The sequence below is a fragment of the Pituophis catenifer genome, unplaced genomic scaffold, assembly GCF_029215685.1.
Source record: "Pituophis catenifer annectens isolate HBS135680 unplaced genomic scaffold, rPitCat1.0.hap2 SCAF_9, whole genome shotgun sequence".
Classification (NCBI taxonomy): Eukaryota; Metazoa; Chordata; class Lepidosauria; order Squamata; family Colubridae; genus Pituophis; species Pituophis catenifer.
The window spans coordinates 10,580,513-10,596,073 of record NW_027256889.1 but is presented as its reverse complement, the minus strand read 5'-3'; the positions used below and the strand labels follow the sequence as shown (position 1 = coordinate 10,596,073).

Below are 15,561 nucleotides of genomic sequence, written 5' to 3'. Positions count from 1 at the left end.
AAAAGGAGCAGCGCAGGGGAGTCTTTTTCCCACCCACCCCCACAACTCCCACCCCCATCAGTTTGCTGCCGAAAATTAAGCCGTTTTTTTTTAAAAAAAAAAAAATAGTAAAAAAAAAAAAACCCTTACACGTCCGGGTTTCGTAACACGAACATGAAATAATGCACAGGATCCCAACCCTTTCTGGACAACATTTAATAAAAGCATTTCTTTAAAAAAAAAGAAAAAGAAACCCCTTCAACATCCCTACTGCTGAACAACTTTGAGGAATTGAATGCTATGAGAAAGCTAAGAGAACACCTAGCCTGAAATCTTGGGATTGACATTACCTTAATGGCATAAAGATGCTGTAGCATGGAAGCTGGTGGCGTTACCTATGGATGGTGCCATTGCAACATGCAGTGGTTGTGTGTCAGGGAAGCTTTTGGAAATAACTAGTGCATCTGGACCAGAGGACTTATATATATATATATTTAAAAAAGGCAAAAAAAAAAAAGCTATTCTTTTTTTACAATTCTTTGGCTACTTACAAAGAACTGGGGATGCTACTTCTGAGGTTTTGTTCACTTTGCTAGTTTATTACAGAAACCCTAGAATTTACAGCTCTCCCTCTTCACACTGTTCTTCATTCCTGAAATTAAACTGCATGTCCAGGTTTCTTTCCTCTTTTAAGATAGTAAATGTTTTGAATTATAAATGGTCAAACGGCTATCACATGCAGTACAGTATCGACCTCATCAACTCTGAAAATCTGTTAAGGGTTAACAATAATCAGCAAGGACCAACAGATATGATTTGTAATTCCCATAAATCTGGGATTTGTTTTCCAGAAAAATTCTGTATGTCACTTTTTTTAAAAAAAGGAGCTACTTTTTGTAAGGCTTTTATAGTATTAACAGTTCCTCCTACATTCCAATTTGGCTTTCTTCCCCACCTTATCAATTTGAATGTTAATCTGAACTGTTCCTGAATCCAAGGCACTGGGATTTTATTTTTATTTTTTTGGGAAGGCTTTAATTGGAGATGAGAGTCAGCTTGGCGTTTAAAGGCATCTATCTAGAAACCAAGAGATCATGAATTCTTCTGCCTCAGACATGAAGCAGCTCAGGTGATTTTGGGCCAGTCAGTCTTCTCTCTGCCTCAGAAAGAAGACAATGGCAAGCCATTTCTAAACAACGTTGCCAAGAACACTGCAGGGATCTGCCCATGTAGCTGCCAAGAAAAATAAACAAATCTGAAAATGGTCAACCAAAAATCAAAATGGAAATAAATCACCTTAACATCTAATGGGCAATACTTGTATACACATTTCACTAATCTACTTTAACATCGTTTTATGATGGGAGGTGTTTTAATACTTCACATACACAATATTTTAAAATGGTGGATGCAGATACTGGGCAGGATGTAAGCATAGTTAATGAAAGAGTAGGGCTTGAATCAGTCTGATTTGTTAATTTTTGCAAGTGAGTCTTGCCTCACCCTCAAAACTACAAACAATCTAGCAGGTCTCTATATTACTGATTTTAATAAAAAATGTACACATTTCAGAATGCCACGGAACATAGATGCAGTACAGCATCTTAAGACTGTTGAGTCCCAGGCAGTAGCAAGAATCCTGACATAAAAAGAAGTAAGAAAAGTCCTTTTGCCCTTATAGCAACAGGCATCAATTATTTATGTGTTTTGCTTCTTCGGTTTAGGTGGTGGCCTGTAAGAGAAGGAAGATTAGATTAATTTTTTTTAACGTTTATTAGCAAAATAGAAAGGAGAGCATGTTACCTGAATTGGAAATATATAGGGACACCTCAATCCTTTGTATGTGGCAAAACTATCCAATGTACAATTCAATATTTTCAGGCTTTGCCTACAGAACTTTTAATAAAAGTCTTCATTCATAAAAGTCTATTTGAATTCCAAAGTTTTATACAGATTCAGAGGTAATCTCTGAACAACTATCCCAGCATCAGACTTTGCTGTAGCTGCAAAGAAAGACTCAGAGATATGACAGTAATAGTAGAGGCTGGTTTTCCAGGAGGCAGGAGATAGTCCAACAGGGAGCCAGAAAAAAAAAATGCCCAAGCTTATCTCAACTTTGAATGAATAAATGGCCTTAAGCCAGGACATGTCTTTGATTCACCCAATGTCACATTGTCAAGAATAACTGCATGCACTATATGCCAAGTCTCAGATTACGCCTTTCTTGATATCATCCAATGAAAGGGATTAACAAAAAAGGCACTTGGAGAGATATTTCTCTTCAATCCACACAATACTAGATTAGATGGAGAAGAAATGCTATTATTCGGAACAAGGTTGACATAGGGATTACAGGTTTGAAGGTTAAATGAGTTAATGGATATTCTGAATGTCTATGGAGATTCTCAATCATCCAGGTCATGGTTGTCCCAAAGGCGCTTTTTCAAGAGGCAACTGGACTTTCCGGTTTTTCTTTGAAGACATTTCGCTTCTCATCCAAAAAGCTTCTTCAGCTCTTTTGGATGAAAAGCAAAATGTCTTCAAAGAAAAACCAGAAAGTCCAGTTGCCTCTTGAAAAAGCACCCTTGGGACGATACTTTGAATGATTCTGGGTAAGCAAGGGCATTGTAGCTGCTGTTGTTGGAGGGTGGGTAAGATGGACGAACAGATCATATTTTACTGGCAATCTAAATACTACCTTCCCAAGTCCCGGGAAGCAATCAGAATTCCACCAGCGGCCTCTGGTTTCCCCATACCTGTATATGCCAACCACCACCGCATGATCTCGCTCATATGGCTCCAAAGTCAGTTGTTCCTGGGGTTTCATGTTTTCCTGCTGCATTTTCTTTACTTCTGATGCAAAAACTGCTTCAGGGGCTGCTGTTGAATCAATACAGTTGGCCTGGAAGACAGGGGAACGGATAAGCACACCAAATCCTCAACTAGATTAGGGGACACCTTACCATTCCCATCAAATATAGGAATACAAAGCAGGGATCACTATCAACGATCATACCGTAAGATGTTTCCCTATTGGCCCAAGATTCTACAGCCAGAAAAAATAAAACTTATATCATGATTAAAGCCTTACTTTGATGGAGATAACAAAATGACCACCGTTCTTCAAAAAGTTGTGTGCATTTAAGGCAACAATACGTGACTGATCAGGCTGAGCCACATCTGCGAAAATGACATCCACCATGCCTGCAAAGAGAACATGTATATCAGAACATCTACAGGCTATATGCAAAGCCTTTAATGTATAACTTATGTTACAATTAATATGTAATCATATACCTTATTATTAATCTTAGTATTTCTCAACCGTGGCAACTTTACAATGGGTGAACTTCAACTGTCAGAATTCAGTTCTGGTATGGTACCAGAATTGAATTCAAATCTGAATTTCAAATTCAAAGCAGAATGGTACTGAGGATTAGAAGAACTGACTTTATTAAAACACCCACCCAGATTGAGGAAGTTGTAGGTCAACCTTGAAAAGTGTAGGCAGTTAAGCTAAGTGGATGCCAACAATGAAGATACAAAATTTTACGTATCCGCAAAACACAGCTTAGGCACTGAACATCCTGGAACATTTTGTCCTGAGAAAAACAGGTCTTGAAGATTCCTACTGCTTTCTTATATTCTTAAAATTCTGCTATTCCTTTGGTTTAAGGCGTAGGATAGAGCACAGGTGGGCAACTAAGGCAATTTTATGACCTGTGGACTTCAACTCCCAGAATGATGGCTCAGGAATTCTGGGAGTTGAAATCCACAGGTCATAGAGTTTCCATAGTTGCTCCACCCCTATCTCCACCCCAAAACCCGGAATAGAAGGAGAAAGTAATACAGGGATTCCCCTCCAAGAAACTCTTAAATTAGCACACATGGGTCTCTTGGGGCAGGAATCATAATTTTACATCTCTTACCAATCAGCATGCGATATTTGTGTGGGTGTCGTGCATCCTCAATGACAGGAATGATGTTGGTCCGTTTTTTTGCTACATTGATGAGGTCACGACCTGAGCGATGGGAGAACTCCACAGCATACACAAGCCCTTCCTGTTTAACCAGAAACAGGAAGGAAGGAGAATCGGTGCCTTGCTTGGCTACATATATACATATATAGAGGCTAGCAGACAAAGAAAGTATTCATATGTTTGGGAGTGCTATTAAATGAAACTATTTAAAAGTTAATTATTTGGAAGAGTAATGATCAATCCTGTGCAAGTAAGTCTTCTCTGTGTGGCTTCCCTTGATCTTTTTCTTTAGCTAAGTATTATTTTAATAGAGATGTATGGCTCATCCTCACTATTATATTTATTTGATTCAGTATTACGGTAGATTTTTATCCCACCTTTACAGCATTATTTTATAAGTAACTCAAGGCAGCAATCTTACCTAATACTCCCCCTCTATTATTCCCCACAACAACCCTGTGAGGTGAATTGGACTGAGAGAGGAGGGACTGGCCCAAAGTCACCCAGCCGGCTTTTATGATTTCCAGATCAGTACCTTAAGCACTACACCAACCTGGCCCTCCATGGTGGATCCCCAACTGGGAACCATTTCTCCTCATCCCACATCTCGCTTCTGATATACAATTGAGGAAGAGATTGTCTCCACTCATGCCAAAAATCTAAAAATGAGGTCCAATGCAATTTTTTAACTGAGGCCAGTCAAAATCCATGGAAATGCATTAAGGCTTAGGAAAATTGTTTTGCCTAACGATTCAATAGGAATTAACTGCGATACAATTGCAGAAGCAGCAGCAGCAGCCTATGATAAGGATAAGGCACATTTAACTCAAGTTATAGTCACTATTTTGGCTTCTGAGCAGTTTCTTACCGATCCCACTATGTCAGAGACATGAGACACCGTTGTTCCTGATGCTGCTCCCAAGTATAAAACTTTTGCTCCTGGTTTGATATGAATCTGATCAATGCCTCCAAGGATGGCAGCAGCCAACTTAGAACGAAAGGGGTTCCAGGCACGGTATTCCACTTTTGTTTCACCCTCCTGGAGTTGAAAAGCAAAGCATCCTGGATTTAGAAAGCCTTTATAAAATGAAAGAATCCTTTGGGAAATGCTTGTAACTTGACTATTGGTAGTTCTCAACTTATGGACGCAACCGAGACCAGAATTTCCATTACTAGGCAAGGTGACTAAGGAGTTGTGCCTGATTTTACGTCCTTTTTTGCCAGTTAACCAAATCACTACAGTTGTTGAGTGAATTGTGCAGCTGTTAAACAAATCCAGCTTCCATCATTGATTTTGCTTCTTGGGAGCTGGCTGGGAAGGTCACAAATGGTGATCACATGACCCCTGGGATGGTGCAACTGTCGTGTGAAGATTGGTTGTAAATCACTTTTTTCAGTGCCACTGTAACTTATAACTCTCTAAACAAATGGTTGTAAATCGAGGACTACTGTATTCCCAACGGCACTTACAATCCTATGGTTAATCTAGTGAAAAGAAGGACTGGGGAGACATGATAGCAGCGTTTCAATATTTGAGGGGCTGCCACAAAGAAGAGGGGCTCAACCTATTCTCTAAAGCACCAGAAGGCAAGGAAAAAAATGGATGGAAACCCAACAAGGAGAGAAGCAACCTACAACTAAGGAGAAAATTCGTTAACAGTGAAAACTACCATTTCCCCAAAAATAAGACATCCTCTGATAATAAGCCCAATCGGGCTTTTGAGCGCATGTGTTAAAATAAGCCTCCCACTGAAAATAAGCCCTCCCCAAAAATATTTAAACGCAGAGCTGGAAATCAGGTCAAGAGGAGCCCCGTCTTGCTCAATGCACTCCAAAATAGTAAGACGTCCCCGAAAATAAGGCCAAGTGCTTATTTTGGGGTTCAAAAAAATATAAGATAGGGTCTTATTTTCGGAAAAACACGGTACCAATGGAGCGGTTTGCCTTCAGAAATAGTGTGCTCCATATCTCTGGAGGCTTTTAAGAAGAGGAGACGGAACAGCCACTTGTTTAGGAAGGTTTAGGGTCTCCTACTTGAGCAGTGGGTTGGACTGGGACAGGAGTCCCCGGCCCACTATCAGGCTGTGGCCAATTTGCAAGTGGGGCTGCGGACTCGTGTGCACACATGCGACTCGACACAGTAGGCCAGCAGGCACACATGCACAGTTCCGCTTGCAGTCAAGCTGCGTATGCGTGTCTGCCCACCACTCACGAGAGTTGAGCTGCACGCATATGGCCTGATTCCCCGGTTGAGGACCGGTGGTGTAGAAGACCTCCAAGGACCCTTCCAACATTCTTATTCTATGTTTCCTCTTTGTAGGTGTTCCATTGTCTCGTAATTTTCCAAAGCATTCCCTGATACTCACCTCTACAGATATCCTCTTCTCTCCATACACAGATTCTCCAGGTACCAGATTTAGTGTGACTAATGCATCTTCTTTTCCTCTGCAGATGAAGATGCCTAAGTATACAAAAGATTAATTAATATAGTAGTGATAGAGATTTAAAGATTTAAATGTCTTGGATTCTAGTCAACATTCTAAGAGCAGAGTTTATAAAATATGACACAGAGGGAGGAAATATAGTTGCTGTTTCCCCATCCTTCAGTTATTCCCAAGCAATCGCGGATCCACAATTTAGACCTCATGGCTGGCTATTTAAAAACAACCTTATGTTGTTCAACTAGGTTTATTCTCAGAAAAGCAAGCACAAGACTACAGTCATCATCTCAGACAACAGCAAGGGGACCTTGTGCCTATTTTGTCCTGCTGCTGCTACTTTCTAAGTTTGTTAAGAAGCCAAATGGAAATTTCAAATAACATAATAGGAAAAACAACCATCTCTTTAAAACATGTCTATGTCAACAGCTCGTGAACTCTCTTTCCAAGAATTTGTAATATACATACTATACAGCTTGTGTTTATTTGTATTCCGAGTAACACATTAAGCTTATTATAGCTCGGAATTTAAACACTCATGCAGTAGCCATTGGTAACAAGGGATTACACAGAGACACATGCATGGAATTTTATACAGGCAAACGAGCCGGCTGGCAGAGGCGAAATGGGGGAGCTTTCTCCCTCTCCCCTCAAAACTTGGCACGAAAATTAAACTGGATGAAACCCTGCCTCTCGTGCTCAACACTGAGAGGGACAGAGCAAATAACTTTAAAGGACTTATTTACAACAGTGACAACTAGAATATTTCCAGATTTAGCAGCTTCTTTTCAAGATCTTGTTAAATGTATTGCTTTCCAGTGGGGAAAGAAAGGCATTATATTTCTTTTACACTATTAAAATGAACATTCCAAGTTCTGCACTTGCTTGGCTTAACAATGGCTTCCTATGATATTACTACCTGTCTTTAAAATTTAAAGAAACGCCTCCCTTTTTTTTATTAAAACACCACTATGAAGACAATATTAGAGACAGATTGGGTTATATCTGGACAAAAATATGTAAGTGATTTATTTTCAGACAAATAGCCCAATCCAGTTGGAGCCGTTTCAAGCAATCAATGCACAATGAGATGCTAGAATTAGGCCTTAGCATTTGAAAAACACATTTAACACATGTTAAATATAATCCTCGACTTACAACAGTTCACTTAGTGACCATTCAAATTACACCAGCACTGAAAAAAGTGACATATTGACGTTTTTTCACTTATGATTGTTACAAGCATCCCCATGGTCATGTGATCAAAATTCAGACGCTTGGCAACGGACTCATGTTTATGATGTTTATGTCCCGGGATCATGTGTCACCTTTCACAACTTTCTGACAAGCAAAGTCAACGAGGAAGCCAGATTCACTTAACTGTGTTAATAATTTAAACAACTGCAGTGATTCACTTAACAACTGTGGCAAAAAAAATTGCTAAACGGGACAAAATTCACTTAACAAATGGCTCAGTTAAAAACAGAATTTTTGGGCTCAATTGTGGTCGTAGGTCAAGGACTTACCTGTACAATAAAAATCCAGTACTTTCTAGTACTCTACAAAATCATGTACTTGTGAAGATTCTAAGCATTTATTAGGGAAAGAACGTGATTAAGGCTTTTCCCTCCTTGGAAACAAATTACTGTTCAGAAGATGGTCTTAAAAAAAATGGGTCAAAGGTCAGAGGTATAGTGGAGGCAGCCTTGCTCACCATCAGCATATTCTTAGCAAGCTACTGTGAGGAAATGGCCTTTGGGTTCAAAACAAAACAGCTTTCCCTAAACCAATATTCTACAATGAACAGAGCCTTGCAGGGTGGATTTGATTTAAATCGAGTTGATTTAAATCACAATTCAAATCACTAGTAAAAAGGCTTGATTTAAATCAACTCAATTTAAATCATAATTTTTAAAGAGCAACTGTCATCTCTGCTACTCCTTTGACCCGCTGTTGACTCACCGATAGCAGAATATACAGCCTTGTGCTACATAACTAAGCTCCATTTCATGCTGAATAAACTAAATTATTTTAAATAGAAAACTATCTTACGATAGATTTTTACCCCAAAAGTTTTTTATTAAAATAAATTCAATAAAAATAAAAAAAATCTGATTTTTTTGATTTTTTAAAAAAATCATTGATTTTTATCCACCCTGGAGCCTTGTTAATCCTCAACTAGATAAGCCTCTATTCCGTCCATAATTTTGGTCCCAGCTAACAAGATATTATTGGAGAAGAGCCATGTTAAAGTCTATGGTGACAACAAAAAAAGAAGAAGAAAAAATCCAGAATCTGAATCTGGTATAGTAGTGCCTTTTCTGATTAACACATTTTATCCAAAGATACAGGTAGTCCTCGACTTACAACAGTTCATTTAGTGACCGTTCAAAGTTACAACAGCACTGAAAAATGTGAGTTATGACCGTTTTTCAAAGTTACGACCTTTGCAGTATCCCCGTGTTCATGTGATCAAAATTCAGATGCTTGGCAACTGACCTCTTGTCCCAGGGTCATGTGATCCCCTTTTGTGACCTCCACACAAGCAAAGCCAATGGGGAAGCCAGATTCATTTAACAACCGGGTTACTAACTTATCAACTGCAACGATTCACTTAACTGTGGCAAGAAAGGTAATAATATGGGGCAAAGGTCACTTAACAAATGTCTCACTTAACAGAAAATTTGGGCTTAATTGTGGTTGTAAGTCGAGGACTACCTGTATAAGCTTTCATGAGCTGCAGCTCATTTCATCAGATGCAGAGTTCTCTATTAAGAGGTATAATCTAACATGAGTATTTTTATTTATTTTGGGGAAGCTTTGAGTTGGTCTTGACACCTGGTGACTGCCTAGACAATTCCCTGCAGCTTTCTTGGCAAGATATTTCAGAAATGTTTTGCCACTGCCTCCTTCTTAGGGTTAAAAGTTGAGTGCCTGGCTCAAGGTCACCCAGCTGCCTAAGGTTACACCAAACTGGCTCTCCATTGGGAATATAAGGCAGTATAATTTGCTGTGTGTGTGTGTGTGTGTGTGTTCAAAAATGTATGTTGCCCTTTAAAACAGGGCTAAAGAGTGGTTTATAGTACTTTTAAAACTACGTATGTGAATATTTTGAATATAACACTGTTACTATGTCCTGAATGAGAGTAATAGAAAATTACTCAAACACAGGCAATATTTTGATGGTTAAGGGCACATCTAATGTTATTTGAGGTAGTAGAGTTTTAAAGAAAAGAATGATGCAAAATGGTGGTACCAGAATTTTTGAAGGAAATAATTCGTAGATTTGAGGAAGGAAATTTCTCTTTCTTTTAAAAACACTACTAAGTCTAGTTTACGATTTATTTAGTTTTTTTCCTACTTGTATACTGCCAAATCAATACAGACCTGCGGTGGTTTACAAAATAATCAATAGAAAACATCCATAAACTGTTAAAATGTCCACAGTAAGTGCCAATCAAATTAAAAATAACCAATTACTAATCAAGTTTGCAATAAATACAATAATGAAAAGTAATCAAAATTAACAGAACCAAGTATTAAAATGAAATAGCAAACCATTTGATCACTATAAATGCAATCAAAGGAAATATAAATTATACATGTTTTTCAGCAGAGTTCCATCATATGTAACTCCCACTCTGTTAGAAAGAATGTGGAGGAATTCTAAGGGAAGTGTATTACATAAACTATAATGCCAATCTGACTAAAATAGATTTTAATCAACTATTTTGGAAGCTTGGAGGCGCCACTGAGCAATAGTACCTTCTGGCTATCATTTCCCTTATTTTGAGAAAGTAAAATTTAACACTAGCCTTCTTCCAGGAAAATCAGGGCCAATTCAAATGGAAGAGATGGTCCTGCAGATAGATTCCAAGCCACAGTGTTTTAGGTCAAAACCAAACTTCAAATTGCCCATAGACACCTATTGGTAACTTATGTAGAGCTCAAGTAAAAACGTAATATGATCTTGGCTGCTAACATCTGTTAACACCAATCTTTTTTTGCACCAATCTTTTTTCCTCCTGATGATCTGCAAAGGCAGTCTTATGAAACCACATTGCAATACTCTGTAATCAAGAAGCATCAAGGATATAAAGCCAACATTGTGAAAATTTACAGGCGAGTTTTAGGCTTGCCTCACTTGTATCAAGAATTTTCAACAGGTATTGGAGCTGCAAAAAAAGAGCTTCTGGGATTGCATTGTGTGTGGAGCTCCAGGCTTCCTGTGCCTTTTCTAGACCAATGGCATTATTCCTCCATCAACCTTTTAGCAGAAAAAACTAAAAAATAAAATTATATCTTTACAACTGAGCCAATATATGACATACTGGGCAAGTCTTACCTTCATGCCTGTGGGGTTCTATAGTCACCCTTTTGCCTCCTTTGAAGCCACCCCGTCCTCCTCGTCCACCTCCTCCTCGTCCACCTCCTCCTCTTCCACCTCGGAAGCCGCCACCACCACCTCCTCTTCCACCTCGGAAACCTCCTCCACCACCTCCTCCTCGGAAACCTCCAGGAGATTTAAATCCACCTCCTATGAACAATGGGGGAAACAGATGGGATAGACAGCACCTGGTCAGTATTAAAAGTGACCTCGATAAAACCTGTGCAGCCAAAGCTTGAGACCGATATTAGCTCAACGCTTATGCCCAATATGTTGCCCTCAAAACACAAGTTCTGTGAAAAGGAGACAACCTTTTTAACATTGTACTTCCAACCTAGCTTCTCTCCTAAAAAAAAAATCAAGATTACATGACCGACAAATTCTTATCACTTCTCTTGAAAACAAACCCATGAGAAGAGAAAAGATTCAAACCTAGTATAACCGAGTAAGTTATACTAGGTTTGGACCTTTATTTGTTTCACTGACAAATACACATTTGAACCTGGGCCTGCAGGACCAAAGATTTTTTTAAAAAAAAGACATTTCCAGAGAAATATCTTTTAAGTTTTGCTGTTTTCTTGCAGATGTTTCATTGGCCAACCAGGTAACATCAGAAGTAAACTAATCTGGAAGCAAATAAACAAGCTCAGAGAGCACCAAGAACAGTTCAACCCCAAGCCACAGATACTCTTTTCTATTAATGCCTTTAAAGCAAATTTAAGTAAGAACCATAAATCTATACTCATTTTGACAAGCAACAGAATAGGTAAAAGAAAAAGCGTACAGGTAATCCTCACTTAATGCCCTGTTTAGCAACTATTTGAAGTTACAATAGTGCTGAAAACATAACTTTACAAACTGGTCCTTGCATTTACGCCCTTTGTAGTGTCCTATTGTTATATGACCATCATTTGTACGTTTCACAGCTGTCTTCTGACAAGTAGATCCAGTGGAGAAACTCGCAGTAAAATCTCAAGTCTTAGTTATACAATGTTTCACATAACCGTACTGTTTAGCAATGGAGTTGCTGGTCCCAATTATGATTGTTAAGCAAGGACTATCTGTATACAATTATTGTTACAACTATGTACTTGCAAAAGATAATCAGTAATCAGTGTCATTAAATAACCCATTAGTTCTTCAGCAAATTGCTCCATTACTGCCAACTAGAGTTTAGAAAGCAACATTAGATTCAAATATATAGAGCAGACAAAGCATGCTCTAAGCAACAGAAATTCCTACCATAATTATATTTGTTGATGTGGTAATGGCATCACAACATCTTTTCGCGGTTGTGCTTCAGTTACCACACTAGGAAGGCCCAACATGTAATCTCAGGGGAAAATGTTAACACATCAGATGTACACCAGTTGCATACTGACCAAACTATTAACAGAAAATGCAATTAAGCGTAACTTTCAGATAAACAATGATTTTGACTCCAGCTCACCAAAATGATAATGAGGAAACCATGAAGTGGTTGCACTGAATGTGAGATTTTGGCAGGTTCTTCTACTAACTTATTTATATTTTATTAACTGTTTCGAGGGTCGTTTTCAATTCGTTCTAATTGTTCGCTTTATTGTATGCCACTCAGAGTCACATTAGTAAGTTGGAATGAGGGGGGGTTATATACTCTTGATAAATAAAATCTACCAGTACCCTTTGGTCTCACCTACTTTAATGATTATGTGGGAATAGCTTTGGGAGACAGGAGAGATCTGCAGCCTAGACAGAGGAAACTTGAGGCCGAAAGAGGAGGAATGGAGGAAGCACCCTAGAAAAGACCTTCCCTTAGTTTTCAAGAAGAGTAAAATGAGGGGTACTTTCAGACTTGCAAGAATGACGTTAGCTTTGCGCGATAGTCCACACTAGAAGCACAACCAGAATTTTAGATGTTCTTACTGGAAACTTCCATTAACAAAACCTTGTTTTATATATATATACCATATACCCAACCCACTCCCTCAACCGGTACCGGTGGAATAGCAGGCCGCCATTCCAAGCCCCTATCGAGATGCGGAGAAAGAGAGAGAGGAAAAGAGAAGAAACTCGTAAGAGTAACAGACCTCGTCCTCCTCGGAAGCCTCCGCGTCCTCCACGGTCCCCGCGTCCTCCGCGAGGGGTAAAACCTGCAGGCGAGAGAAGGCAGAGAAATCCCCGTCAGAAACGGTCACAGCAAGCCCTGTGGCCGAATCCCTCCGTTCCCAAACCAGCTGGGCCGTGTTAGTCGCCACACACGGCCGCCGGAAATCAACTCGGTCGCGCCGAAGAGGTTTCCTCACACGCGCCTTACCGGGCCGCATGTTTGGAGAGAGAGCACGCCGGGCACCTCCTACCCCACGCGCCTAAAATTCCAGGACAGGAAACGGCAAGCGCGCAGGTCTTCCTACGTCACATGCCGCGGGTCGCACAGGAACTACGCAAGGCTCGGCGCGCAGGCGCGAGCGCACGCCCCCGGGCTTTCTGGGAAATGCAGTTTGCTGCAGTGATTTTGACAACCCCCCTTTTTTTGGCTTCTTTCCTTTCACGTTCAAAACGATTCCCCCCCCCTTGTTGTCCCCCCCCCCCCAAACAGCGGAGGCTGGATTAGGAGAGGACTCCCTGATCCCTGTGGATCTACTTTAGATGCCGCTGAAAGGCATTTTGTTGCGGGAGGAGGAATAGCAAATGGCGACCTTTTTAAGTACCTGGCGCATGAAACCCAGGGCTGGCTAGGAAAAGCCTCCTCCTCCTCCTCCTCCTCGTCCGTTGAAATGCAGAACGAGAGAACACAAATATAATTTATGGCTTTTCCAGGCACGTGAGATCACCGTTAGGATTTTTCACCCGATTCAATAAAATTTTAGTCGATCGTTTCGGATCTTAAAACCAAGAATTTGTGTAAGATTTTTTTTTTTTGAGGGGAGGGTGGGTGGGGTGGAAAAAAGGGTTCTATGTTGCCGCAGGGTTTGCTTTTAGAGATGGATTTTTCTTTCCGTAGCACGGAATGAATGGGGGATTGTCAACTGCGGTTTGTAATAATCTTTTGCTTTAAACTAAGGGAGCTGTTACAGAGTGCTTCTCAATTCAACCAGAAACACTTTTAGCAAATCAAAATGTCCTACATGTAATCTGTGTATACCTGTATATATATGTGTGTGTGTATATATACACACACACACACACATATACACACACACACATATATAAATATATACATATACACAAACTAAACGCACACACACACACACACACAACACATATATATGGTGGCACAGTGGCTAAAACGCTGAGATTGTCGATCGAAAGGTCGGCAGTGGTTCGAATCCCTAGTGCCGCGTAACGGGGTGAGCTCCCGTTACTTGTCCCAGCTTCTGCCAACCTAGCAGTTCGAAAGCACGTAAAAAACGCAAGTAGAAAAATAAGGACCAGCTTTGGTGGGAAGGTAACAACGTTCCGTGTGCTTTTGGCGTTTGGTCATGTTAGCCACATGACCACGGAGACATCTTTGGACAGCACTGGCTCTTTGGCTTTGAAACGGATATGAGCACTGCCCCCTAGAGTCAGGAACGACTAGCACATAGTCGTTTACCTTTACCTTTTTATATACCTGCAAATTTAATACAATATTTATTGTTCTTAAAAATGTAATTCTAGGTTACAAATGTTTGCATGGTTACCTAGAAATAATCTTTAACATTTGTAATGGAATAAAGATGAACAGACTATCAATTCAATATTATGATTACGGTATGGTACGCTGGCTTGACAGCCGTGGACAGAAAGGCATTACAGAGGGTGATGAGCACAGCACAAAAAATCATGGGCTGCCCCCTGACCTCACTGGACGAAATCGCCAGGACCCTCTGCCTCAGCAGAGTGAGGAAAATCCTCAGGGATGATTCACACCCTGGTCAGCACTTCTTTACTCTCCTACCATCGGGCAGGAGATATAGAAGCATAGCCAGCCAAACGAATAGGCTGAAAAATAGCTTTTATCCGTGGGCCATGAGACTTCTGAACGCAACGTAACACCACTATTAGATTTAATATGATAAGACTTGCAGGGCCAGTGCAACACATTCATACCGGTGTAACATAATATAATGTTATATACATATATGTATATGGGAATGTGTGCCAGTTATTACTTATTTGGGTTTAGGGGTTTTCTTGTTTTATTTATTGAGTTATTGAGATGTATTCTGTGTTGGGGGGGTGTCTGCACCACTCAATCTCATTGTACACATGTTGTGCATTGACAATAAAGATTTGATTTGATTTGATGTCTGAAACATTTTATTCTTGAGCAAAATGCCTTTGCTTCATTACGGAATAAACACACGTAGCTTCATTCCTTCCTCTACCTCTCCTTTGAATATACCTGCATTTCTGCAATTTTGGATGTGAATTGTACATGTTTGAGGTCTACGCATGTAAAATAATCAGAGATTCGCCTTAGTGAGCTTCACTGAATTATTATTTTTTTTCACACCAGGAAGGAAAAAATTATTAGGAAGAATTTTAACAACTGAATCAAAGATTTTCCAGAAAGTATTTTTGATCATTAGCACTGAGGCTTTTAACAGAAAATAACTCTTTTGAGTATTGAGATATTGAAGTTTTCTGATTTCAGACATATAAAGGTGTGACAATACCACTTCAGTTTTTGTGTATTTCCTTTTATTTAATTCAGCAAGACTCTCTTCCTGGTAATGGAATTAAAGCCAACATTATATAGTTAGTCCTCAACTTATGACCATTTGTTTAATTACCATTTGAAGCTACAGCAGAA

At 39.7% G+C, this 15,561-nt stretch overlaps 1 protein-coding gene across 1 annotated transcript; it reads right to left on the bottom strand.

Annotated features, from left to right (window-relative positions):
• Positions 1-180: 180 nt before the first annotated feature.
• FBL (fibrillarin) lies at positions 181-13,155 on the bottom strand. The gene is made up of 9 exons (XM_070949846.1): positions 13,081-13,155; positions 12,854-12,916; positions 10,743-10,934; positions 6,326-6,420; positions 4,828-4,998; positions 3,909-4,041; positions 3,071-3,183; positions 2,736-2,881; positions 181-1,711 (listed from the first exon to the last, which is right to left on the bottom strand). The coding sequence occupies exons 1-9, from the start codon at positions 13,088-13,090 to the stop codon at positions 1,678-1,680; spliced, it is 957 nt and encodes a 318-aa protein (XP_070805947.1). The 5' UTR covers positions 13,091-13,155; the 3' UTR covers positions 181-1,677.
• Between the last annotated feature and the right edge of the window lie 2,406 nt (positions 13,156-15,561).